The 27,513-nt window shown below is 37.4% G+C and overlaps 5 protein-coding genes and 1 non-coding gene across 9 annotated transcripts; 3 read left to right on the plus strand and 3 right to left on the minus strand.

The window, feature by feature from the left end:
• Window positions 1-517: 517 nt before the first annotated feature.
• On the minus strand, window positions 518-2,773 carry LOC121771761 (glycylpeptide N-tetradecanoyltransferase 1-like). The gene is made up of 2 exons (XM_042168629.1): window positions 2,639-2,773; window positions 518-2,039 (listed from the first exon to the last, which is right to left on the minus strand). Exon 2 carries the CDS (start codon window positions 2,026-2,028, stop codon window positions 733-735), a length of 1,296 nt encoding a protein of 431 aa, XP_042024563.1. The 5' UTR covers window positions 2,029-2,039; window positions 2,639-2,773; the 3' UTR covers window positions 518-732.
• Window positions 2,774-3,940: 1,167 nt separating this feature from the next.
• LOC121771762 (eukaryotic initiation factor 4A-10-like) lies at window positions 3,941-6,703 on the plus strand. The gene is made up of 5 exons (XM_042168630.1): window positions 3,941-4,098; window positions 4,869-4,937; window positions 5,026-5,135; window positions 5,262-5,692; window positions 5,808-6,703. Exons 2-5 carry the CDS (start codon window positions 4,870-4,872, stop codon window positions 6,441-6,443), a joined length of 1,245 nt encoding a protein of 414 aa, XP_042024564.1. The 5' UTR covers window positions 3,941-4,098; window position 4,869; the 3' UTR covers window positions 6,444-6,703.
• On the plus strand, window positions 4,627-4,727 carry LOC121773123. The gene has a single exon (XR_006044695.1). It is a non-coding gene; the product is annotated as a small nucleolar RNA snoR98 (small nucleolar RNA).
• A 408-nt stretch (window positions 6,704-7,111) lies between the features above and the next one.
• LOC121771183 lies at window positions 7,112-7,669 on the plus strand. Its single transcript, XM_042167971.1, has one exon. The coding sequence runs from the start codon at window positions 7,222-7,224 to the stop codon at window positions 7,537-7,539; it is 318 nt and encodes a 105-aa protein (XP_042023905.1). The 5' UTR covers window positions 7,112-7,221; the 3' UTR covers window positions 7,540-7,669.
• Window positions 7,670-16,086: 8,417 nt separating this feature from the next.
• Window positions 16,087-19,532, minus strand: LOC121772074 (casein kinase I-like). Of its 2 annotated transcripts, none has more exons than XM_042169024.1 (15): window positions 19,176-19,532; window positions 18,963-19,003; window positions 18,723-18,792; window positions 18,485-18,633; window positions 18,311-18,406; window positions 18,138-18,208; window positions 17,991-18,052; window positions 17,844-17,907; window positions 17,659-17,743; window positions 17,452-17,578; window positions 17,274-17,356; window positions 17,138-17,195; window positions 16,875-16,999; window positions 16,495-16,785; window positions 16,087-16,403 (listed from the first exon to the last, which is right to left on the minus strand). In XM_042169024.1, the coding sequence occupies exons 1-15, from the start codon at window positions 19,249-19,251 to the stop codon at window positions 16,272-16,274; spliced, it is 1,530 nt and encodes a 509-aa protein (XP_042024958.1). In that variant the 5' UTR covers window positions 19,252-19,532; the 3' UTR covers window positions 16,087-16,271. The 2 variants fall into 2 exon arrangements, with proteins under 2 accessions (XP_042024958.1, XP_042024959.1); XM_042169025.1 differs by having other exon boundaries at window positions 16,495-16,782; window positions 19,176-19,531.
• A 666-nt stretch (window positions 19,533-20,198) lies between these two features.
• LOC121771750 (probable phospholipid-transporting ATPase 4) lies at window positions 20,199-26,018 on the minus strand. 3 transcript variants are annotated; one of them, XM_042168612.1, is made up of 11 exons: window positions 25,788-26,018; window positions 23,321-25,276; window positions 23,109-23,219; window positions 22,739-23,015; window positions 22,564-22,652; window positions 22,393-22,471; window positions 22,091-22,303; window positions 21,858-21,983; window positions 21,667-21,765; window positions 21,404-21,595; window positions 20,199-21,049 (listed from the first exon to the last, which is right to left on the minus strand). In XM_042168612.1, exons 2-11 carry the CDS (start codon window positions 25,123-25,125, stop codon window positions 20,369-20,371), a joined length of 3,672 nt encoding a protein of 1,223 aa, XP_042024546.1. In that variant the 5' UTR covers window positions 25,126-25,276; window positions 25,788-26,018; the 3' UTR covers window positions 20,199-20,368. The 3 variants fall into 3 exon arrangements, with proteins under 3 accessions (XP_042024546.1, XP_042024547.1, XP_042024548.1); XM_042168613.1 differs by having other exon boundaries at window positions 23,321-25,295; XM_042168614.1 differs by having other exon boundaries at window positions 23,321-25,337.
• Window positions 26,019-27,513: the final 1,495 nt, after the last annotated feature.

Here is a 27,513-nt window from a genome sequence, read left to right on the forward strand (position 1 = left end):
TAATTAAAAATACAACGCATCTTTTTTTTCTTGTCCTACTTATTTAAGCAAATAAAAATGTTTATGCTTCTTATAAATTCATACAAATAATTAAAATTTTGCAATATGATATAAATGAGCCACCGAATGAAACGTTGGTATGATTAATGGCTCTGATATAATCGATGGGGGACTGAGGGTAGGCATAAGCCTTGCATTAAATTGTTGAATATAATAAATTTACAATCAATAGGACTTTTATATTCATGTACCACAAAGAAAATAATAAAAAGATTTAATTTAGCAAAAGGAATGTTTTAAACATCTTATAACAACCATTGTTTTATTTTATTAGATGTTCAAGAATGCATAGCAAGTATTATTATAAGTATAATTGAATAGCGCATCAAAATAGACTTTGTGCAATCGTGCATTAGTCATGCCATCGGTTCGAGTTTTGGGAGAGTCGAACGGTTGGATTTGAACTCGAGACCTTTGACCAATAAGCTACACTTCTTACTAACCAAGATAACAAAAATTGGAGACAACAAGCAACAAGAGACGAGTAAAGTAGCAAGGAAGATCAATACAAATGTTCAGTTACAAAATTCATCTAAATCTCTTGGCTTGAAACCAAGTAGAAATACCAAAGATAGCAGCATAACTTATGACAAAAAGGATATAGGTCTTCCAAGAAGAGAAAAAAACTCACTCGTACAAAAATGCTCATCCGTGACAGCATGACCAATGAATCTATAAGAGCACGAGGCCGAGCTCCGATGATTTCAGAACGTGCTTTAGCCGGTAGTTGTAGAGATAGTAATGAAGCTTCCCATCCCCAGGGCCAAACTTGAGCTCCTTCAAGAATGACTCATTTTGCATAACATCCAATGCGTTGAAAACGTCAAAGTCCTTATTCTTGGCAACGATGAGAGCATCGTTCATCAATTGAAGCAATGGAGTCTTGGTGGATACGTTGTAATAGGAGTAGGCCGCTTTCAGAATTGAGTGGGTCTGGCTGCCAAGTATAGAAGAGGGGAGTGTGTAAAAACTGCAGAAATCAGTGATTTCATGGCTTTCAGGACTTTCAACTAGATAACTATCCACGACGTCTTCCTTGGGGAGCAGCCAGTGCTCGACATCATTATCATCATAATCTGGTGCCACAGCAAACTGCATCAAGTAATTCCTGAGCAAACGAGTAACTGCAGGAACATCATGGGGTTCCATCTTTCTGAAGCCAGGAGTTACAGTTTGCTCTGGTAGCTTGTACAACTTGATAGTTCGGCTCATTGTCATCCTTGCACCGAGCCTAGAAAACCCAACATCAATAAGCTTCTTCGGATTCAATGACCTGTGCCAGTACTGACAGGTTGTTATCGGTGTAGGCAAAACAACGCCAGCAGTATAAGCTGCCTGCCATATGTTCTCCAAATGAACCCTCCGAGTAACCTCCTTGATCATGACGGGGGCAAGTCTTTTTGCTCGGAGCTTCTTGTGAACACACAAAAAATTGACCTCCGCAAGCAGCACTACAGCATCACGGACACGTATCTTTGCAGGGATCCCAGTAATGAACGCAACCAGTTTCTTCGTAGTCTTCACCCTAACCCCAATGTGCCAGCTCCGGAAATAACCAGGAGGGCGAAGTGCCCATCCAAGAAACTCTTTCGAGTAGTTGAATCTGAACATGTTCTCATCATCCTCAACGTAGTTATTGGTCAATAAAGTATACACCTCACTACACACCTCCTCTGAATCCAGATCGCATGTAACCCATTCATAGGGAGCTGGGAGATTATACGGCTCTTGCTTGACTTCAGAAAGCGGCGTCGGTGGCTCAATTGGGCCTTCAGTCAGGCTCCTGTCTCCAAGATCCTTGAACTGGCCTACAGGTTGGGTCTCCCAAAACTTATGCCTCTTCGAGACTGAGAGTGACTCTTGAACCTTTCTTGCCAATGCATCAGTTGACGTCTCACTTTCATTCTCTGAAGGCGCATTATTCTCGTTAGAGGGAACGTTTTCAGCAGGAGCATCATTGCCAGCCATCCTCAACAAACCTACTTTCACATACACAAGATATAATCACAAATCATATTTCGAAATAAGCCATCAAACAATCAAATCCTTACTACATCTAAGCAGCTTAACCAATAAGGTTCTCCAACAACAACGAATTTTGTAATGCAAACAAATTACAATACAACCTTCACTTCCACACTAAGACGAAACTAATTAATCAAATCACCAGATTTAATGATTTAACATTAAGAAGCACCATCAAAAACAATTATCACAGTCAACTTTAGGCATGAAATAGAACAGATAATTAGGAGAAAATTTGATATCATAATTAACCAATTCCAACTGCTAAATAGTGGATAACACATCAAATTGAATATCTTAATCATAAATTCCCAATTCAATTACACAAGCTATAAACCATTTCTCTTCTAAATCACACAATTTTCCAACAAAACCTCCCGATCATTCACTAGGTTCTTCCTACAGAATACTACAGCTAAACAATCAGCTAAAAAAAACTGCGAGCCGATAAATTACGAAATGGGAAGTTCATATTGAAAGATCTGGAATAACCCAAATTGTGAAATTTCAATCTTATAACGAATGGAAGCATTGAGTTGAAGGAATGAGTCACCTTAACCCCGATTCGCGAGCTGCGCAACGAGCGCAATTAATGAAGGAAGTCGAAGTGAGTCTCGATTAATTTAAATGGTTGATGGAATCAAAGAAGATGGAAGGAAGAAATCATGGATTTTGAGGTAAAGCAGTGGAAATGTCAAATGTGTGACTTGAAAAGGATCACTGTCCTTCTTCTACTAACCCTAAACTGCAAGGGCATTTTTGATATTTCGAATGTGACATTTCAATTCTTTGATTTATCATTTTGAAATAATGATAATAAATAATTAAAATAGAGAAAATAATATAAAGAAAACTCTTAACTATATTATTCTCTTTTTTACTTTATTTTTTTTACACTTTAGCAATTTATAATTTTTAAACAAATGCTCAAAATGAAACGCATGTACTACAAGAGACGGAGGAAGTAGTAATTTTTATCGCTTCTTGATTCATGTGTGTCATCTCGTAGTACAAAACATGTCACACACTCACATCGCTAAAGATTGAAAGCAAACAAGGCACCGTGCCAAAGGGTGGCTAGCGATGAACTAATGGAGAATGTCCGATTATAATGTGTAATTAGTAAAATAAAAAAATTAAAATAATACAGCGGATGAACTATAAATGATAAAATAAAAGAAAATGAAAAAATATTTTCACAAATGAATATGAAATATTTATATGTGGCGAATGAAAAAGAAAATTCAATCTATTTCTATAAAACGTGAAGGAGTATTATATTTTCAGATTATTAATTTGTCATTTCCATTCTTGAATAAGAATATGTCAATTTCTTAATTTTTTAAATTAGCTCTTGTATTTTTATTCAATCTTAAATTTATTTACGACTAAGCTAAGGATGAGATATTTTATCTACCCACCATAATAGTACTTAGAAATTAGAATGAGCGCACTCGTATTAAGCATGCGTATCTTAAATCTAATCATTGAAGTAAATGTTCTTAAATTAAATTATTAATTGCGAAACAAATAACACTACTAATGATGATAACAATACAATACAATATGGGTTATAAAAGTGATAATATGTATAACAACATTTTTAGAATATAGTATATTTTAATAAAAGTAATAGGAGTATTAAATATGTAAGTAAATAAATAATTAGAAATTTAAGACAAGGTAGGATTGAAAATTAAAAAAAATATACTGTAGTAGTATTTCCCTATGCAATTATTTATATTTGTCATTATTAATATAACACGAAACCGACTTTAAACAGGTAAAAATATGATTATAATTGATTATTATAATCATATAAATTGCTGAATTTTTGCCCTAGACGAATTTACTATAAAAAGGAGAAAGTTGATAGCAGCCATTGATTTTGCTTTGCCAACACAAGCTAATTTCTCACTTCCCTACTTCTTCAACTCCACGGCGCCGATCCGGGGAGTTTGTGCTACGTTATTCAATCCTTAAGCAATCATCGTCTTCCTTTTCGATTCAAAGGTACGATCTGTAATTTTGTTTGTTTGATTTCTCCTGCTCAAATTTTTATTTGTTTTTTTGGGGGGATTTCATTGTACCTTGATTTTTAGGTTTATCATGTTGGGTTTTTCTCATTTCATACAGCGTTTGATCTGTTATTTTGTGTTAACATACTTTAAAATGGTTGAATCTTTTATGCAACACGCCTGTTAGGGTTCTGATTTCCCTTGATTTATGTTTTACTTTATGCTCGAGATCTTATTATTAGGGGTTTTGTATGTTTGTTGATTCACATATTTGGCCAGGATTATTTTTGTTTTTATGCTGCAACTCCATTAGATTTAATATAAATCTGTGACATTGTTGGGGTTGAAGGGATCTATAGATTTTTTTTCGCTGATAATAGTTGGTGAGCTAGTCTTCTATTTTTTTCCTTGAAAAGATATGGTTGTATCCGAAGAATAGGATTTCTATGAGACTTTTGGTTTATATGTCTAGAATTTGGGGGTGAGTATTATAACTGCTATCAGATATTGACATTATAGTCTTTGTTTGTGATAGTGTTTTCTTATCCCCAGACATGAAAACAGGATTTTAATGCTTGTACCCCATAATATATGGTGCCCAAGTTTGGCTATTCTGTGACATTTTTTCTCTTTGAATGCTCGTACCCCATAATATATGCTTGCTATTATTATATTATTCCTTTTATTGTAAATTTTTGTGTGTAATTGGTTTCTTTGTCGTCAATTGATTGGTGCGGACTAACTTATACATGGATTATACTGCAGTATGGCAGGTTTGGCACCAGAAGGATCACAATTTGATGGCCGTCAGTTCGATGCCAAGATGAGTGAATTGTAAGTTGCCTCTGTGTGAATTCTTCACTCAAGAATCAATTTTGATACAGAACTGTGAATGTTGATTGAGCTCAATTTTCTGATGCAGGCTCCAAGTTGACGGTGGTGATGAGTTCTTTACCTCTTATGATGAGGTTTATGACAGTTTTGATGCTATGGGTCTTCAAGAGAATCTTCTGAGGGGAATCTATGCCTATGGTATGTCTGCTATGGCTTCTCTTGTGTGCAATTCTTGAAGATTTTTTTTAATATTTACAGACTTTTATTCAATATTTCTTGTTATTGAATGTGGTGTATAATGTTTTTGCCTTCCTTTTCGTTCAGGTTTTGAGAAGCCTTCTGCCATCCAGCAACGGGGCATTGTTCCCTTCTGCAAGGGGCTCGATGTTATCCAGCAGGCACAGTCTGGAACTGGCAAGACTGCTACCTTCTGTTCTGGAATTCTGCAGCAGCTTGATTACGGTGTGGTTCAATGCCAGGCCTTGGTTTTGGCACCTACCAGAGAACTTGCACAACAGATTGAGAAGGTTATGCGCGCACTTGGTGACTACCTCGGTGTCAAGGTTCATGCTTGTGTCGGAGGAACCAGTGTTCGTGAAGATCAGAGGATCCTTTCAGCTGGGGTTCATGTTGTTGTTGGAACCCCTGGTCGTGTGTTTGATATGCTGCGAAGGCAGTCACTTCGTGCTGAATATATCAAGATGTTTGTTTTGGATGAGGCTGATGAGATGCTTTCTCGTGGTTTCAAGGATCAGGTACGTCTTTTTCACATTGTTCTACTTCATTGTGTGTGGTTCTTGAACTATGGCATGATTTCTCGTTTTCATTGTTGGATATGCTACTGACTATGAAGTTCTTGTGTTCTGCTAGATTTACGACATTTTCCAGTTGCTGCCATCCAAGGTTCAAGTCGGAGTTTTCTCCGCTACAATGCCCCCTGAAGCCCTTGAAATCACCAGGAAGTTCATGAACAAGCCAGTGAGGATTTTGGTGAAGAGGGACGAGCTAACCCTCGAGGGTATCAAGCAGTTCTATGTGAATGTCGACAAGGAAGAGTGGAAGTTGGAGACACTCTGCGATCTCTACGAGACCCTGGCCATCACCCAGAGCGTCATCTTTGTCAACACCAGGCGGAAGGTCGACTGGCTGACTGACAAGATGAGGAGCCGCGACCACACTGTCTCAGCCACCCATGGAGACATGGACCAGAACACCCGAGACATCATCATGCGCGAGTTCCGCTCAGGCTCTTCCCGTGTCCTCATCACCACTGACCTCCTGGCTCGTGGTATTGATGTGCAGCAAGTGTCCCTTGTCATAAACTACGACCTCCCGACCCAGCCTGAGAACTACCTCCATCGTATTGGTAGAAGTGGAAGGTTCGGGAGAAAGGGTGTTGCCATCAACTTCATGACAAATGAGGACGACAAGATGCTCAATGACATCCAGAAGTTCTACAACGTCGTCATCGAGGAACTCCCCGCCAACGTAGCAGATCTTCTTTGAGTGCTGCCCTCTTTCTCTCTCTGGTTTATTGTGCTTTTGAAGTTCTTAAATTGTTATAGCTAGTTTGCTTTTTGCTTCATGTTCCTTTTCTACTATTTATTTTTGCATAGATATATGCATTCAGCATATCGTTTGGGTGTACATATATACTATTGCAATTTTGTCTGTAGGTATTTCTGTAACGTATTTAAACTCTTTGCTCCAAATTTTGGTCACATCTTATTTTACTTTTTATCAATCATTCATTTTTGTCCTTGCAAGTTTGTTTTCTTTGAACAAAAAATAATCCTTTGTAGTGTGGTAGGAGTATTATTTTTGCCTCTAGATAATTCTCTTGTGAAAATCATATAGATCACATTAAATTGGAGACTAGAAATCTTATGCAGCACACAATTTGATTAGAATTATGTATTTTATAAACATATTATGGTTAACATTTACATTCCATTTAACTTCAAATTATTTTACACAATTTGATTAGAGAATTAATATAAATTCTTATAATTTATGCAAAACAATGTGGAATCTACATCAGAATTAAGGTTGTCAACCTTTGGGTAGAATTTACTTTCATATTTGTCTGCCCTCCATGGACAATAACTGTTGCCTACTTGTCTTAAAACCATGTATTTTTTTTTTGGATAATAACACAAAAAGCACAGCCTGAAACACACTACATATAGCCAAATAACTCACTAACAAAAGCTACAAATCCACCAATTCAAACTACACCTCTAGCCAATCTCTCTCTCACTCTCACTCTGTGTCTCAAATAAACATGGAGAAATATTCAAGATCCAGTTCTAGTAGAGAAGGTGTGGGGCAGCCAAGGAGCATGAATGGTCTGAGGAGTTACAGTGCCTCTGTAACACCAGCTCCAAGATTTGATGATCACAACATCAATTCCAAATTCAAGAAAAGCAAAACAACCAAAATTGATTGGAATTTTGGTGTGGATAATCCAGAGCTGCAGAGGAAGAAGAGGGTTGCTTTCTACAAAGCTTACACTGTTGAGGGGAAGATGAAGGGCTCTGTGAGGAAGAGCTTTAGATGGATCAAAGATTCTTGCAATCAACTTGTTCATGGAATTTGGTGATTTTGGTTTACTTACTTTTTATGTAGTTATTAAGGTTTTCTATGTTGAATATTTGTGAAGTTGTTGATGAGAAGAATATAAGATGTTGAAAATAAGGTTGTAGTATTATGGAATCATGAATTCTTGTGGATATGATTTTAATTTGATTGATTTAGTTCTTGGCTTTTAAATTAAGAATCATCAAACTGGGATTTTTTAAAATTTTTATAAGAATTATCAAATTGGGATACTTTGTGAATTCCGATGAAGTGAAAAGAGTATAGTTATCTTCATATGTAACCGAGTAGTAGCGTATCTAGCTTAGAACAAATCGATACTACAATTGTACTCCGGTAAAATAAAAAGTGGTAGTATTAGATGATATTAATCAAACACACATATATATTTGGTTGAGAGGAGAACCCGGAGTTATAGATGTGAACCGAGGAAGACAAGAGTCGTGACAATGGAGGCGTCCGACAACTACAACCTTCACCGGAGAAGGAGGCGCCGATGCCACCGATAAGAAAGAGAGCGAGATGGGGAACAAGAAGTGTTAGAAATGTAAGATGACATAGAAGTTTGTTATTTTTTGAGTTATTAAAAAATTACTTGATCACTATGATTCTTCTTAAAAATCAATATCAAAATCTTGGCCTTATGGAATTTAGTAAATTTGAGATAATATTTGATGTTGTTGCTTTTGTTACTGAGTAGGTACAATGATAAAATAGGGACATGAAATGATGAAAGAAATGTTTGTGAAGGCATGTGTTATGAAAGTATGCAAAAGTTCGATGATGACAACCATGCGAAAAAGAAAGAACACTAGAGTTTTACGTGGTTCGATCGTAAGATCTACGTCCACGGCCAAAGGCAATATGATTCAGTATATTGAGAAATATGCAGAGATTTACAATCACTCAAGAACTCTCTCCAAGAACTCAACACCTCTAATCTAATTCTAAACCAAGAACTAATCAAGTGATAGTTTGGAGACTCTTTTCTTGAATATCGAAGTAGCAGATTAACTATTTCAGATACAGCCTTCGTCTGCTTTATATCAGTCCCTTCATCCTCCAACAGCTCTCTTGAGATGTTAGTTATCAAACCAGTTATAACTGTTCCAACGGCTACTTCCCGTTTCTTGGTTTGCATCAACATGCCGAAGTGCTGCATGATGCCGAAGTGCCGAAGTGCTGCATGATGCCGAAGTGCTGCATGATGCCGAAGTTCAGTAAAAATACCGAGCTCAATGAAATGCCGAGCTCAATAAAACACCGAGCTCACCGAGCTCAATAAAACGCCGAGCTCAATAAAACGCCGAGCTCAATAATATGCCGAGCTCAATAATATGCCGAGCTCAATAATATCTTGAACGAGCTCAACCTCTAACAAATCTGCAGCTGTTGAGAATGACATTGATTTTAGCTTGCTGCATCCAACGGTGATTGTGAGATTATACTCCAACAAACTCCACCTTAATCTCAGAATCAACAATGAATCATAATCCTCTGACAAAAACTCAAAACTCATCACTCCACAAGTCCCACCAGCCCCAAGCAGTATTTAAACTTCATGGCTGGCAACGGCTTTGTCAACATATCAGCCGCATTATGCTCAGTGGATATTTTCACCATCTTGACTTCACCTCTCTGTATTTCATCCCTTATGAAGTGCATCCGCACATCTATGTGCTTACTTCTTTCGTGAAACACTTGGTGTTTGGCAAGGCATAAGGCGCTGCTGCTGTCACAGTTTATCTCCACTGTATCCTGCTTCTCCCCAAAATCTTCTAGGATTCCCTTCAGCCATATTGCTTCTTTCACAGCCTCTGTCATTGCCATGTACTCAGCTTCCGTAGTAGATAAAGCAACCACATGTTGTAATCCAGATTTCCAGCTTATAGCAGTGCCATTTAGGGTGAACACATATCCAGTTTGGGATCTCCTATTATCTCTATTTGATGCATAATCAGAATCGCAAAACCCCACCAGTGCTCCACCTTGATCCTTACAATCTGCTTTGTACAACAGACCATAATCTGAAGCACCCTTCAAGTATCTGAGCAACCACTTCAATGCTATCCAATGCTCTCTCCCATGGTCTGACATAAATCGGCTAGTAACACTTATAGCCTGAGCCAAATCTGGTCTTGTGCATAGCATTGTGTACATTATGCTTCCTATGATGTTTGCATAAGGTATCTTGCTCAGCTCTCTCCTCTCTGAGTCATTCTTTGGTTTCTGATCCATGCTCAACTTAAAGTGAGCAGCCAATGGTGTAGAGACAGGTTTGAAGTCATCAGCCTGAAATTTCTTCAAAACTCTCTGGATGTAATTCCTCTGCAACAACCTGAGCTCTCTCTTTGGCCTATCCCTCAGTATATCCATGCCAAGGATTCTCCTTGCATTTCCAAGATCCTTCATTTCAAACTTGGATTCCAGTTCAGCCTTGATTCTCTCAATCACTCCCAGATCTGCTCCTGCCACAAGCATATCATCAACATACAAAAGTAGAAAAGCAATTGGTACACCATTCCTTTCTCTGATGTAAACACAGCTATCATACTGCGATTTTCTGAAACCAATACTCATCATATGCTCATCAAACTTGAGATACCACTGCCTACTACTTTGCTTTAATCCATACAAACTTCTCTTGAGCAAACACACTTTGTCTTCATTCCCAGCCTCCATGAACCCCTCGGGTTGATGCATATATATAGTTTCTTCAAGTTCACCATGCAAGAAGGCTGTCTTGACATCGAGTTGGTGTAACTCCCAATCATACTTTGCAACAAGAGCAAGCAATATCCTGATGGAACTGTGTTTTACAACCGGAGAGAACACATCATTATAATCAATCCCCTCTTCTTGAGTGAATCCTCTAGCAACAAGCCGTGCCTTAAATCTGATACTCTCAACTTCACCAACTTCAATCTTCATCTTGAAGATCCATTTGCAGCTAATAAGCTTTTGGGTCCCTGGATTCTTCACCAAAATCCAAGTATGGTTTTTGAGTAGTGACTGGATCTCTTCTCTCATAGCTGCAAGCCATTTCTCCTTTTCCTTACTCGACATAGCTTCAGCATAGGTGGATGGCTCTAAGCACTCCAATACCTCAGCAACACAGAGAGCAAAAAAACTCATCTCATAATCACTGAACCTGGCTGGCTTTCTGATCTCTCTTCTATTTCTGTCCCTGGCTATAATATGTGATCTCTGATCATCATCAATCTGATCTCGTTGCTGGGGTTGCTGTGGACTTGAAGCTTTATGGGAGCTTGAAGCTCCACCTCCATTCTGATCATCTGGGTCACTAGGTGGTGGCTGGCCATACTGAACTTCCTGATCAATAGAAATTCCTTCACCCATCTGATCCTCAGTCTTCAAGAATGGCATATGATGCTCATGGAAGACCACATCTCGGCTCACAATTATCTTCTTGTTCCCCTCTTCAGTGCACCACAACCTGTACCCTTTTACTCCATGTTGGTAACCAACCATCACACATTTCTGAGCCCTTGCATCAAGCTTTCCCTGCTTGCAGTGGGCATATGCTCTACAACCGAACACCTTGAACTGATTGTACTCTCTATCTCCACCATACCATCTAACATCTGGGATTTCATTTCCTATAGCTGATGATGGAGAACTGTTAATTAGCACTGCAGCAGTACACACTGCCTCCCCCCAGAACATCTTTGGCAAGCCTGATGATAAAAGCATGCATCTGACTCTATCGAGGAGTGTTCGGTTCATTCTTTCAGCAACTCCGTTTTGTTGCGGATTAGCCGGGACTGTCCTATGCCTTTGTATCCCATTTGATTTGCAGAAAGACTCAAAATCTTCAGATAAGAACTCCAGCCCGTTATCAGTCCTCAAGCACTTGAGAGTGGTGGATTTCTTCAGCTTCATCTCTGTGCACCATTCTCTGAATTTTTCAAATGCTTGTGACTTCTGCTTTAGGATGTATATCCAGACTTTTCTGCTATAATCATCTATTATCGACATAAAATACCTGCCTCCTCCCATAGAAGCAGGCTGAGCCGGACCCCATAAATCACAATGCGCATAGTCAAGAGGTAATTTGGAGGTGTGTTTACCAGCCTTGTATGGTAGCTTCTTGCTCTTTCCCAGAGCACAGTGTTCACATTCCTTGAACCTCTGATCACTTCCAGCCGGAATGACCCCTTTCTTGATCAGTTCTCTCATCCCACTTTCTCCAAGATGGCCGAGCCTCTTGTGCCACAGACTCATATCAGAGTCCTCTGCAAGATTCACTGAAGCAACAACAGTTTCTGCTACTAGATAGTATAAACTGTTTCTTCTCTCAGCAATCAGCAAGATTTTTCCATTAAGTGAGACATTCATATAGCCTTTCTCAGAAGAAAACCTGAAACCTCTAGATTCAAGCATGCCAAGTGAAATCAAATTCCTCTTAATCTCAGGAATGTACCTGACTTGAGTAAGCAGTTTTGTTGATCCATCATGAGCTCTCAATCTGATATCTCCAATGCCTTTGATGTAGCACATCTGATCATTCCCCAACATTACTGACCCGGTTGCCTCAGAAAGGTTTTCAAACCAAGCTTTGTTGGAACAAATATGGAAGCTGCACCCGGAGTCCATTATCCAAGAACTCTCTATCCCACCACTCACCACATTCATGATCTGGGGTGGATCTGTGTCTTCTGCAAGATCAGCCTGATTTTGGGTAGCCTTCTCTTCGTTTTGCTTTCTTTTCCACGAGTAGCAATCCCTTTTGAGATGCCCAGGTTTCTTGCAGTAATGACAGCTTCGCTTCTCCTCATTTTGCTTCTGATACTTAGGCTTTTGATTCTGATTGAATTTCTTTTTCTTGCCTTTGAAAGCCTTTACATTCAAGGCTTGACTGCCACTTCCTTCATTTGTCGTCGAAGAGTTCTTTTCCAGCTCCTTTGATCGAAGAGCACACTGAACTTCTTCATATGTGATGCCAGATTCTGCATTCCGGCCAAACAGCATTGCATCTTTAAGATGCTGGAATGTTTTGGGAAGAGCATTCAAGAGCAAGATGGCCTTGTCTTCATTCTTCATGGGGCCATCTACATTCTCCAAATCATCCAGATTCTTGCTGAAATCATCAATCTGCTCTGCGAAGGGTCGGTCTTCAAGAATCTTGTATGAAAAGAGGCGCTGCTTCATGTATAGGCGATTAGCAAGCGACTTGGTCATGTACAGCGCTTCGAGCTTCGTCCATACCCCATGCGCTGTGGTTTCCTTCGCAACCTCGCGCAACACCTTGTCCGTGAGATTGAGAATAATGGCGCTATGGGCTTTCTTGGCAATCTCAGCCTTCTTCCTCACGCTCTTCTCATCGAGATCTTCTTTTTCTTTCCCCTTCGGATCAACTGGCTCGATTGCTTCATCGAGCCCTTGCTGGATCAACAGAGCCTTCATCTTGATCTGCCACAGACCAAAGTCATTCTTCCCCGAGAATTTCTCCGCTTCGTACCTCGTCGTCGTCATCGATATCAACTCCGATTGCGCTTCCCACAGACGGCGCCACTTGTTATGAAAGTATGCAAAAGTTCGATGATGACAACCATGCGAAAAAGAAAGAACACTAGAGTTTTACGTGGTTCGATCGTAAGATCTACGTCCACGGCCAAAGGCAATATGATTCAGTATATTGAGAAATATGCAGAGATTTACAATCACTCAAGAACTCTCTCCAAGAACTCAACACCTCTAATCTAATTCTAAACCAAGAACTAATCAAGTGATAGTTTGGAGACTCTTTTCTTGAATATCGAAGTAGCAGATTAACTATTTCAGATACAGCCTTCGTCTGCTTTATATCAGTCCCTTCATCCTCCAACAGCTCTCTTGAGATGTTAGTTATCAAACCAGTTATAACTGTTCCAACGGCTACTTCCCGTTTCTTGGTTTGCATCAACATGCCGAAGTGCTGCATGATGCCGAAGTGCCGAAGTGCTGCATGATGCCGAAGTGCTGCATGATGCCGAAGTTCAGTAAAAATACCGAGCTCAATGAAATGCCGAGCTCAATAAAACACCGAGCTCACCGAGCTCAATAAAACGCCGAGCTCAATAAAACGCCGAGCTCAATAATATGCCGAGCTCAATAATATGCCGAGCTCAATAATATCTTGAACGAGCTCAACCTCTAACAAATCTGCAGCTGTTGAGAATGACATTGATTTTAGCTTGCTGCATCCAACGGTGATTGTGAGATTATACTCCAACAGCATGCTTTCTTATATTCACTTCAAAAGAGATGCATTCATATGAAAATAGAAACAGACAAAGTCACTTTTATGATTCCTTATTTTTTCAAGAAAATGTCCTCTTTTTTTTCTTTTTCTAATCACAATTATGAGTTCCTCCGTTACTTCAAAGTGAAGAAAGGTTAAATGGGCTCATTATAAAAGTTATACTGATTGTCAATCTTAGACAAGATTTAACAAATATGATCAAATATTCATTCAAAGGTAGAAGATTGTTTCTTTAGCATATAGATTTGTATATAGTTAGTTAGTTGAATGCCATACTAATTTTTAGGCACTTCCCCCTAAATCATTGTTATAAAAATAGGCAATTTGTTACTCATACTATTCCCTCCTTATTAGTAAGAAGTCTTATTTTATCATTTTAATTTGTTCACAAATAAAAGTTTTATTTTACTTTTATACATATTTCATTAACTTATTTTAGTTATATTTCATTATAAAACAACATATAAAAACAAGACCAATATTTTACTAATTTTTTTAATTTACATTTCTTAAAACCCATATCAGAAAAAGTAAGACTTCTGCTATCAGGCGGATAGAGTAATTCTTTAGCACCTTAAAATTTTGTCAATATGAGACTAAAAATTTACAGGAGACTTATTTATAATAAGACCCTTCAGAAAAAAGTGGGAATTTTCTTAGTTAGGTAAGAGTTTAAATGGGAGATATGGTAGGGTATAATTAAATTTAAAGCTGCCCAACCACTTCATGTAACAACTATTTAAATATCTTCATGGCTATTTATTTCCATTTAATGACTGCAAGGCTAAGACCATAACATATACTCAAAGATATATAGCTCCACCTGAACAACAAAAGAGAGAGGCTTTTAGTTAGCCGTGGCGCAACCTTCAAATAATTTATGCTTATTTGACAATTGAAAAATAAAAAGGCATTTTCTTTGTACTTATCTTTTACAACCTTTAGATATACATTACGGCCATGTTTGGTTGCCGGGAAAGTAAAGTTGACAAAGAAAATGATTCCTGGAAAATGAATCCTGAAAATATGATTCCTAATAACTTTCTTTTCTATGTTTGGAAAATATCAAGATTTTAAATTTTATACTACTATTTGATTTAAACACCAAACTAAAAATATACTCCTACTTATTACTATTTTTATTTATAAAAAAGAATAATAACATAAAATTTTAATAAATTATTAATTACAAATGATAATAATTATATTGTTATATTTATTATTAGTTTAAATATGCACTATCCATCTTAATATATAATAATATAATTGTAATTATAGTTACGTGGAGTATTATAATCATAAATGATTATAATAATAAATATGATTATTATAATTATAATATTTACGGATAATATAATTGAATAAATTTTATAATTTAAAATTTCACTACGACTTTATTGATTAATTATTAATTTATAAAATAATAGTTATTAATTATTATCATATAATCTGTACTATTTTATAGTTATATTTTAATTATTTATTAAATTATTAATTATTATTATGATTATTACATATATATATATATATATAAATATTATAATAATATAGTTATGATTAGGATAATATTAATTATAGTTATTTATTATATCGAAATTAAGTATGATTTATAATTTTATGTCATTTTTAATACATTGTAGTAATAATAATAATAAACAATTGTAATAATAAAACTATACTTATATTGCATTAAATATATAAGAATCCTAAAACATGGAAAAAGAAAACCTAAGAAAAGTTATGATTCAGAATCTTGGAAAGTTATACTAACTTTCCATGTTCTTGAATTCTGATTACTTTCCCAGTTTGATTAAAAACTAAAAGAAACACAAGAATTTAAAATTTAAGGAATCAGATTACTTTTCCAGACAGAATCCTGACAACCAAACATGGTCTACATGTCTCATTTGCTTTTGATATGAGTTTTGATAAATTGACTATGTTAAGAGTAAAAGAAGTAAATTTAACACAAATTCTGCTATTTTAGTAATTTTATGTAATGGGTGAGTAAAGTATAGTCTAGCACATCTCAAAAATGATAAACTTTGTTGTGAACATGTCCCAAAATGATAAATTTTGACTTTTAGTGTAGCACATCTCAAAAGTACACATTTCTAAAAACAAAAATACCATGCCAAGTATAAGTAGGATTCTCTTCCCCATTGAAACAAAGATTCAATTTTTTTGATAAAAATTTAGTGGTTTTGAATTTATAAACCTACTATAAACCAAAAATTTAAAAATAAAATAAAAATGCAATTCTTATGAAAATCTGAAGCATGCAACTGACAGCAAATAAGAATTCCCCAAAAATACTCGAAGTAAGCACAGTAACACACTCAATAAAACAAGAATATTTGAGTATGCCGCCATTATCAGAAAATTGGCAATGAATTTGCAGCAATTACAGAATATAAACACGCCCCTTTTTTTGTATAGACAAATAAATCAGGGACACAGCAAGGGAGAAATCAATGCATGTCTTTAGAGAGACTACCACCTCTTCTCTTCAACTGCTGATACAACATAGCCAGGTTCGACCGCGATTTCGTCCCTTGTTTTGCTATGTCTTGCTCACTCTGTGTCTGTGCTCTTTCAAGACTCTGCATCGAATAACAATTTCAAGTTTCCGAATGCTATATATATGTAATCGCATTCTCATAGTAGAAACAAGCAGTCCGGCTAATAATGTACCCTCTCATCCGGGCCGATTTTCAGGCCTGCTATGCCCTTGAGCGTGGACTCAAAACTCTTCACGTTCGAGGTGTTTCTCGTAAAAGATGACCGCTTACGGTCTGATGGCACTACCGGTGAGCTTCTCTGCGCTGCAATGGAGCTATTACCGTATTTTCTTGGGCTGGGATCTGCTGTCCGGGTGGAAGGAGGGTCGTTCCCATTGGCAGAAATCTCCAGGTCACGACTGCTGGAGACAGTAGGCCTCCTTGATGTTCCAGCTTGTCGGAAGATGTTAGAGCTAGATATCTGCTACAACAGTAACAAGATTAGGTAAAATGGAAACACGAAACAGGTAGATTAAGTTTGCATCATTCCGTGCAAGTGTCGATCATGCTTACTTCTTTAGGCATTGTGAAGTCACTTGCGGTTACACCTTTCTGTCTAGAAAAGCTCCCAGAATTCAGAAAGTTCCTGCTATGAGTACCATTGGCAGATAAACCACGAGCAACATCTTCATCACGGCCTGCACATAGTTGAAATAATATTTAGTTAGATACGGCATCTACCAAAAGTTATAGAGATAGCTTAGAAGCGAGTAGAGAGGAGAGAAAATCAACTGCAACTAGATATAATGTAATATAGCTGGAAACCCGAGAAATACCTGGTCGTCTGCCAATGTTGGGGGGTTGCATCCCTGAACTTGTTCCAGCAGGAGCTCCCTGTCCCAAAATTTGTTAGTTTTTTTTTCCGAGCGAAAAAAGGTACGTGCATAAAACAAAATTAATTTTGTTACTAACAAGAGCACGAGATGGAGGGCTGGCAAAATCGGCCTGCTGATATTTCAAAATTGTCCAGTCAAATACATGATCGAACTGAAAACCTGAAAGGGGACAGGAGAAGAAAGGATGCATAAACAAGTAATATAAAAAGATGTACAATTGAACATAAAGTCAAAATAAAACGGGATTTTAGAACCTTCGCGAATGAATAGGTCACGGAAATTCTTCTTCAAATAGGCATAATCTGGCTTATCATCAAACTTAAGTGAACGGCAATAATGGAAGTAAGAAGCAAACTCAGTAGGATATCCACGGCATAGAGACTGCAAGACAGTGAACCAATGTCAGTATCATGCAATTGGATTTACTCAATTTTCAGGTAATGCATTAAAGTGCCAATCACCTCAATCGAAGTTGACACTTTTTTCTCACTGATTTTATCATACTTCTGTTTCTTGGTTCCAGCTTTCAGCCCCTGCCAAGGAAGGCTACACATTTCCGAGAATCAATATACACATCACAGAATCAATATCACATCACAAGAACTCAACATTGAGGAATCGAAAAGGTCGACTCCAATAGATCTACCTTCCTCTTAGGAAATACATGAGAACATATCCAAGTGATTCTAGGTCGTCCCTGCGACTTTGTTCTACGCATTCACATAATCAAATATAAATTTCATAGACAGTAAAAAATTGAAAGAAGATAGTACAATATATGTCTCATTCATACCTATGCCAAGATGTGTATTCATACTTGCATACCTAGCTGTCCCAGTCAAATTTTTATTTTCTCTGCAACATACGACCAAAAAATGTTAGTAGCAATGTCTAACATGTTCTTAAGGATCTGAGCGGATGCATGAGGAAGCCAGCCTACCGATAAGGAATGTGCTGATGAGTTGAGGCATCTCTATATTTCTTGGCAAGTCCAAAATCTATAGCATAAACCTACATGAAAAGCAGTAGTAAATTCCAAAAGATCACATAATCAAGAAACGGAATATTATAATGACACTACAAAAAGGTTCAAAGTAAGGCAAAGGGAGCAACCTGAAATGCACGTCTGCCCAATCCCATGAGAAAGTTGTCCGGTTTTATATCTCGGTGCAAAAACGATTTAGAGTGAATATACTCAACCCGAGTAATCTGAAAAAGACTCAACCTTTCAAGCTTAAAATTGAAACATCTAACCATCTACAATTGTACACGATTACAACATCATACCATCTGATCTGCAAGCATGAGAACAGTCTTCAACGACACTTTCCTACTACAGAAGTTAAACAAGTCTTCAAGACTATGCCCCAACAATTCAATCACAAGCACATTGTAGTCTCCTTCAACTCCGAACCATTTAATACTCGGAATCCCAGCTGAAAATAAAATAGAAAAGAATACCAATTGACGTGAATGCCACACATACAGCAATGCAAAGGATCAAATTGATAACAAAGATCATTACTTCCGCCCTGAAGCAACTTGTACAGTTTCGACTCATACTGTAATTGCGGATGCTTCGTCTTCACATTTTCCTAAGCAAATTCAGCACAAGTAAAATGCTTGCTACTTGCTAGGGAAATAAAAATTCCAACAATACACGCACACCACACACATATACACATAATAATCAAAGATAGGCATCAATAATCATCAAAAAGTGAAAAAAGATCAGGGAAAAAACATTTAAAATTCAATTACTAACAAGCTTAATAGCTACTTCTTCATTCGTCTGTATATTAGTTCCTGCAAACAAGCAACACAAAAACAAATCAGAAAACTATATCAGGAAAAAAAATCACACACAGAACACACACAAGGCATCAAATTCAAACAGTTAAAACAGCCTAATTCAATCAATTAAACATCCCTAAACCGGAAAAAAAACACACAAATACACACAGTTCCAAAAACGAACCTAAATAGATCTCCCCAAAGGAGCCGCTCCCGATTTTCCTGCCGAGGCGATACTTATTCCCAACTCGGGGCTCCATCACAGTTCAAACAGTGGAAACTCCAATCCACTCCCTCTTTTCACCTCAACTCAGTCAAATCCTGCAAATTCCTGGATAGAAAAAGCGCGACAATATCTAAAAAATAACAAGTTTAATCCATGTAAAGCTACTCGTTTCTTCGATCAGATCAAGAAATCCGGAGATTTTTTTTGTTCCGTTCACACCTAAGTTCCAATGATTTATCTGCTTCTTCCTTTTTTTTTTATTTTTTTTTCCTTCTGCTTTTTTGTTTTCTACTGTTTCTGCTCTTTTAGAACTGAGGAAGACTGACACAATTTGCTTAAATACGACGTCGTCATGTCGGACCCGTATTTGTCGGGTGCGGGTGCCCGGTGGTGGGCTGATGGGCCAACCCGTCGAAAATGTATTTATTAATGGTAAAGAATAATGGTGTTTTCTTTAAATTTGTAACGTTCGCACGTTTCCAATCCAACGGGATTTGGATAATTTACATTTTAAAATTCTAAAAAATATCTATTTACAAAATATATTCACTTACCAAAATTAGTGTCGTTATCTATTTATAATAAGTGAATCCGATTTTCTACTAATAATATCAATCACTTTTTTTAGATCTCTCTTAATATACCAATTATGATTTAAATATCATGTCATCTAAATATTTTTTAATCGCAAATATTGTGTTTTATATTATGTTCAACAATTGAAATACTTCATGCTAGTGTTGACCTGATGCGTGTATTGTTAAAGCAAAACAAGATTTGGTTACTCATCTTTACAAGATTATGTCTATCAAACTAGAGATTATGTAAGTATGATATCTTACTAAAATTACAAAAGAAAAAGCAGCTTTTAAATGAAAAATAGCCCTAAAAGATACATGCAATCTTTATTGGAAAAATGAGATATGTTCAAATTTCATGACTTAAATAGCATTTCGAAATGAAATATAAAAGGCTCAACAATAAAACACCAAATATGGAACTGTTATATAATAAAGAATCTATACACCCATACATATATATGTTACATACAGCAGACCTTTACATCAAGAAACAGGTCAACATGTTTTCCTTTTCATGAAGCTTGTATGAATTTATATATATATATATATATATATATATGTATGTATATATCAAGTCTGTTTCCTTGCAGGAGAAGAATGGCCACTGATCACTACTGAGCATTTCCTGTGCAGTCTCCCCTTGAGCTGCCTGATCTTCGCGTCGACTCTCGCTGAGAACCCGATCTTCGTCTTCTGCCGCGCCTTGGACCTCTCCCGGCTCCACATGTGGCCGTCCTCGATGTCCTTCTTGTAGTACTTGATCTCCTGGATGATGTGGTGGTCCAACGGGTTCAGCGACCTCTGGAACGAGATGTGGGCAAAGTACGGGAGGTTGCACACGATCGTGACCAGGAGGGTCGTGGACCAGTAGATTGGGGCCGGGGCGAGGATCTCCAGGAGGATCCTGAACGCGTTCACCTCGAGGGAGTATTGCATCTCTCCGTAGACCAGGAGGAAGAGGTACCACGTGGCTATGCTGGCGACGATGAAGACATGCTGGATCCAAGTGAAGTGGCTCATTGCCAGCGCGATCTGGACGTTGACGGTCCAGATCACGCAGGTCATCATGGCGGTCCCGACGGCTGTCATGTCGGCCGTCTGGCCGCCGGAGCGGAAAGCTTGGTCGTAGAAGATGATGATGTTGAGGAAGAAGATAATGAGGGAAGCGTAGAGACCGTTCGCCATCCACCCGAATATTCTCATCCAGTCGAAGAACAGGTTTTTCGGGCCTTGCTGATACAAAGCTGGGAACTGCCACAACCAGAGTTTAATTTAGAAAGGGGGCAAATTGCCCGAAATACCATAAAGTTTGGTCAAACTCTGATTCGTCCAACAACTTTAAAATCATCCGAAAAACAATGAATTTTGAATTTAATCTCAATTATCCCACGTCGAAATAATTAGGTGAAATTGGATCCAATATTACAGGTGAAAATCATAAACACAACGGCATTGTTTGGTTGAAAAACATAATTCAATACATTATACATAGGCAACCGTATTTTTTTTAGTGGGATAATTCAGATGAAATTCAAATTTCATGATTTTCCCGATAATTTACCCTTAGAAAAACTAGTTCTTTGAAAGCCAAGAGAATATACTCACCTGCAAGCATACTTCAGAATCCACATCCTGTTCGAATACACCGAGCGAAATGACAGGCAGCGAAGTGAGAACGACGTTGAATAGCAGCATATACCAGTCGTCATACACTGACTGTCCGGAAAAACCAGCAAACGCCTCGAAATAGAAGATTGTGAGGCCAAACGCAATGTTCTTGTAGAAAAAGTAACAAATCTGCAACAGAGAATTGCTGTGTCGTTAGAACTAATCAAATGTAAAATGAGTTTTTACTTATAAGTATTTACCATTTGAGCAATCCTTTTGTAACACCAATGCCCATGTACTACTAGAAGCCTCTCTAGAAACCGAAACTCAGCAATAGCAAAGTCGCTAGCCATCACAGCCTGCAAATCATATGAACGCATCACGCATTGATCACAAACGAGATATATTATAAACCAATCAATATCTACAGTGAGAAGGATTCGTCACCGACCTGCATTCCTTCACATCCGCTGATGCCAACTCCAATGTCAGCTTCTTGAATCATGCCAACATCGTTCGCACCATCACCAATTGCTAATGTGATTTTTCCAGTGCCTTCTTTCACTAATCTTGTTACCTAATCAGCCATATATAAAAGGTGTCAAATGATAAGAAATATAAGCCAACAGACTGAATAGCCGACAGGAAACCTAAAATTTTGAGAGCATAACTAAAGCATCTTACAAGAGCTTTCTGTTTAGGTGAGACTCGGCAGCATATGACCGAAGCACATTCAACAGCTAAACTCAGGAATTTATGCTTCATGTCATCCTCCAGAGCATATGCCAGAGTCTTTCCATCGATGATCAATGCAAACGCAGCATTAGGATCTTTTTCTCGCTTGACCATTTGGAATCCATCAATAATTTGCTTTAAGATTCCATCCCTTGCAGAAGTCTGGGTAAAAATTAATAAGAGCAGACAGCATAATTAGATTAGCTTCGCCAAATATAATTTAGCATCCATTCATTCCTACAGGAAAGTACCTCGTTGGACTCAAACATTTCAGGATTGACCGTTATACAAATTTGCTTCATCCCTTGCCGAAGCAAACTACAAGAAAATCTGCATTGCAGCAATACTAATTTTAGTTCAAGCTTTAAAATTATTTTACAATAGACTTACGGAATTACCATAAATAGGTACAGCCAACAGACCCTATATTAATTGCAGTTTCCATCTTATCACCTGTCAGAACCCAAATCTTCAAACCAGCTTGTGCAAGTTTGTCTATGCACTGAGGCACCTATGGAGCACCAATAAAGAATAAGCAAACGAATTTCAAATATTGCAACGTAACGAGCATAAGCATTGATAGGTTATACGACGTACTCCTTTCTGTAATTTGTCCTCCACAGCAGTCGCACCAACAAGTATCAAGTCCCTTTCCATCAAATCAGACACCCGCTCCAGATTCGCCTCCCTATCACCACCGAATGAGGTTTTTGCTCTGGTGAACTCATCATTCCAAGCATTATACTCCGCCTCATCAAGTTTCTTGTAAGCAAGTGCAAGAGTCCGCAATCCAGCCTCCCCGTATTCGTTCAAATGCTTTGTGGTAACATCCAAATACTTTTTCCCGCCATTTGCTAAGCGGTCGAAAATTATGCTGTATCAAACAAATGCTTTAGATACAAAAGTTGAGAGATCTTGAGAGTGGCAGTCAAATAAACACAAAACAGAATGTGCAAAAGAATCGCACCTGTCAGCTCCTTTGCAGAAGAGAAGAATCTGATCATTTTCATCCCTAACGATTACAGACATTCGCTTCCTCTTGCTAGTGAAGTCCAACAAATTTAGAAGTTTGTACTCCCTGAAATCAGAGATAAATGGTACAAGACACACGTCACAACATGGTTAAATATAGAGCAAATCTTCCACGCAGAAGTAAACGCTAATTGCTCATCGCCTAACCTTTCCACAGGCTCTTCATAGGAAGGATATCTCTCGCGTACATGTACACCCGACTGTGTTCTTTTACATAGCTCAAAACCAAATTCTCTGGCAGCAACAAGAAATGCACCTTCATCAGGTGATTCTGCTTCATAGGTACAGATTCCAGTCTCTTCGTTTTGCTCTGGAATTGCACTGTGACAAACAGATAGTATTCGGAAAAATAGCAAGATGTCATCAGCAGTCGACTCATTAAACCAATTCCCGGACATGAGGCGGTTATCCTCAAAGCTAAACCCCTTTATAGGCAGCCTAAGCATGTCATCTTTCGCAGTAACAACAGTCTCCAATTGGATTTCCGATTTCACAAATTCATGACTTTTGTCCGTCGATTGGGGCATTCCACTTTGACCCTGACCATCCATATCCCTCACCATCTGCTCCGCAGCAGCAAGTTCTACATCACTAGAACGGGTGCCATATGCAGTGCCAGCAATCGAGCATTTAAGGAAATCCATTTGGTTGCATGTTAAAGTACCAGTTTTATCAGATAGGATCGTATCAACCTGCCCCAATTCCTCATTCAAGTTTGATGTCCGAGCCTGAGCTGGAGTTCCGGTCTCTTCATCATACATTTGAATATCCTTGTTTATGAATAGTGCTTGGAGGACTTTTACGACCTCAATCGACACATAGAGGGATATCGGTATCAAGTAGCCATACAGCATAAGAGCAGTAACCAGGTGATAGAACCCCGATTGCAGCGGCTGCTGAGGATCATAAAGATGTTTTTCGTCCGGAACCTGTAAATACCACCAGTTTGGCAGATCGTATTTCGTCTTCAGAATAAAACCGATGGAACTTAGAAGTGAAATGACCACTAGAACAATGAAAAGAATGTAAATTATCTTGTCCATTTGTTTCTCGATCGTACTCCTCTTAGAAGGAGATTTCGTGGAGTTCTGCATAACTTTGCTATCATGACCAGTGAATATAACTACTCCATATACATAGGCCGTATTCCGAAGCTTCGAGTCTCGGAGGAGTATTTGACTTGGATCAATGGGATATACCTTGCAATCATATTCCATTTTCCCCACAAAAGTGTAAAGACTGGAGTTTGGATCCTCACATTTGATGGTTCCACTAAAATCCTTCAAAGAAGAATCATCTTCAATGTTTTGTGTCACCTCCATTGCTCGTTTCACCTTCAAATTCGTCTCCCCGTCAAGATTCATAGTCTCGACATAACAAATCCCATCTTCGTAACTAGAGGATAAAAAAAGCAGATCAGCAGGGAAAAACTGATCCTTTTCTACTTTCACTATATCTCCTACCCGAATCTTCATCCACGGCTTAGGACCAAAAGTACCGTCTTGCTTGTGCACAGACACTTTCCGTAAGTTAACCTTCATATCCTGCATAAACCGGCGCCAATCTTCCATAGCTTCCTTAGCCATACTCAACCCCACAACAAAGACCAACGGAGCAATCATGCTCAGAGGAGAAAAAGGTGTCACAGGAGTCAGCGACAAGGCTGCAGCCAGGAGAAAGTACATATTGGCAACCCGTCTGAATTGCTCAAATATTGCCTTTGGAAGAAATGTAATGAAATTGTACTTGGTCGTGGATATGTTATTCGTGCAGTACTTGAGAGGTCTATGATCGTGCAGATCCGGTTTGTTGCACTGAACAACTCGCGAGTAACCAGGCCCTTCCACAGGAAGGCTACTTTCTTCTTCCTCAGAAGTGCGCGGCCTGTGGCACGTAGCAAACGTGTACAGGCTGCTCCTGCGGAACTTTGCCCTTATTCTTCCCCCGGCCATTTCCTAACTAACACGGAGTTAAAATTCCACGTAGCTTTCTGAGAGAATCACGCAAACAAAACCCGCAGCACTTGCCCGGTCGAGGCAAGTGAAAGGCTTGCTTATGCAACCATCATTTCTCCATGGAAAATTGACTTGCACAGTTGCACTCCTGAAAATTTGCCCAAACCCTAGAATATTTGAATCGAAAAATCCTAAAAATGTACCACCACCTAGAACAAAATTAAATCATACTAAAAAAAACAATTCAAAATCACACCATCATTTGCATTATTGCATAGCCAACACAATCGTATAAATTAGCATCCACACATAAATTCAATTAAACAACATGATCAATGCATATATAATCACAAAATCGCCCAACCAAATTTAAGCATGGATCTCAATACAGAAACAAAATAAGCTCAAATGCAATAAATTGACGACGATTATTCCTCCAAACAACAAATTAATCACAGAATTAACAAAAACAAAACGCAATTCAATTAGGCAAAATGCCAGCTAAAATTTCTATCTGCAGCTCCAAAATACAGATTAACAAAACGTAAAGCGGCATTTCACATTCACTGTTTTTTTTCTCGCCGAAAAAAATCCATCAAAAACAAAACACAATTCACACATAAATAAACGGTATCCTCGGCAAATTGATGTGGTTTTACCTGAGCAGAAAATGATAAAACGGAAATGTGGGGCAAACTCAGATGGAATATCAGCTGAGGGGAAGAGAGAGATAGCGAAAACGAAGAGGAGGAGAAGAGGTGGGTCGGGAAAGAGAGAGTGGGAGAGTTTTTAGAGAGAGAGATGCGGAAAAATAGTGTCTTCTGTGTTGTGCTGAAGAAGTCGTGTCTCTCTCTAAAGTTCTTCCTATTTCTCTCTCTCAATTGTCTGAGTTTTCATCACAAAATGAAAATGGAAAATAGAGAATAAATGTTATTTTCCTTATTTATATATTAGTACTATTATCATTCCATATTTATTAGAGATTGCATTAGCTGGCATAATTAATGAAGCTAATTTAAGTAGTTCCTGGAAAAATAAGTTTTTTTTTTAAATTTTATTTATGACTGATGAGAAAAATATTAGTAGGTTTTAATGGTAGTATTATACTTACGAAATTTGTATACTTTAATTGTATTGTATAGCAAAAGTTCATATTACGACTACAAAAATATAGAAAAGTACCAGTAGGTCTTTGGTACGCTCCACGATCACGTTAAATGCCTTATGAAATAACGCGAGAAACATAATTTTATGAGTCTATTTATTGTAATCACCCTAATTAATAACTAATTAGCTTAATTAATATTTTAAGTGTTGTCTTGAAATTCCAAACTTAAAATTTATGAGTATATACTAGTTTATATAAAAACAAATTTCTATATCCACATGTCTTCAAGTGCGAAAATAATCTTATATTTGTGCTTATACATAAATTGATAACGTAAAAGCTGCGTCACAACAAACTCGAATACAAAAATTTTAATCTCATGCTCTACCATACTACCACTACACTAACAAGTAACAACCCACCATTTATTATTGATGGATGCAAATATGTTAAATTAAGCATGCCAACATTTAAAATTTAATAAATTTTATGATTAATGGGGCAAACGAATTCATATAAAACAAATTAAATGTATTTTCATTATAACGGTATGGAATATAATCTAAGGTGATGGAGTCATCTATCATTGATTATTTTCCTAGTTGGCAAAAATTAATCTTAGATACATCAAATTTCAACCAGTAACTTAGATGTACAAAATTTAGATAATTTATTTTCTTAATTTGATTTAAAAATACATTTAATACTATTCTGACGCGTTAATGAAATTAACGAGCAATGATTGACGTCCTGATTTGGTATTGAAATCATAATCTTTAATCATAGTAATATATTTATCTCCTATAATAGTTTCAAAAACAAAATATTTATTCTAAATCAATTTAATCATATAAAGAAGAGAGAAAAGTAATAAGTACTCCTAAATTGATAGAGCTCATCATTCTATTGAACCACACATGTGTACATAAAATTATATTCTGACTAATTAATTATTTGCAAATATAAATATTATTTGAAGATTAAATTATCTAAATTTGCTATGTAGTAACTAGTAACTCAAAAGATTGAGCCGTTAATGAAATTTAACTAACTGTGACAAAGTTGAAACATTACAAAAAAATTAGTAAGAGATCATGAGTTTGATTATATTTGGATTGGATATAGTTATTACCTATATCAATAGTAAAATTATTATGCCTAAATTTTAAAATATACACACCAAATTTCACCTCTGCGTGCAGGGTAGTTTAAATTTCACTGGTATATAGCTATACAGTTATTTTTCTACTATGTATATCTGATGTTATATTTTTAAT

This window comes from Salvia splendens, chromosome 16 (assembly GCF_004379255.2).
Source record: "Salvia splendens isolate huo1 chromosome 16, SspV2, whole genome shotgun sequence".
Classification (NCBI taxonomy): domain Eukaryota; kingdom Viridiplantae; phylum Streptophyta; class Magnoliopsida; order Lamiales; family Lamiaceae; genus Salvia; species Salvia splendens.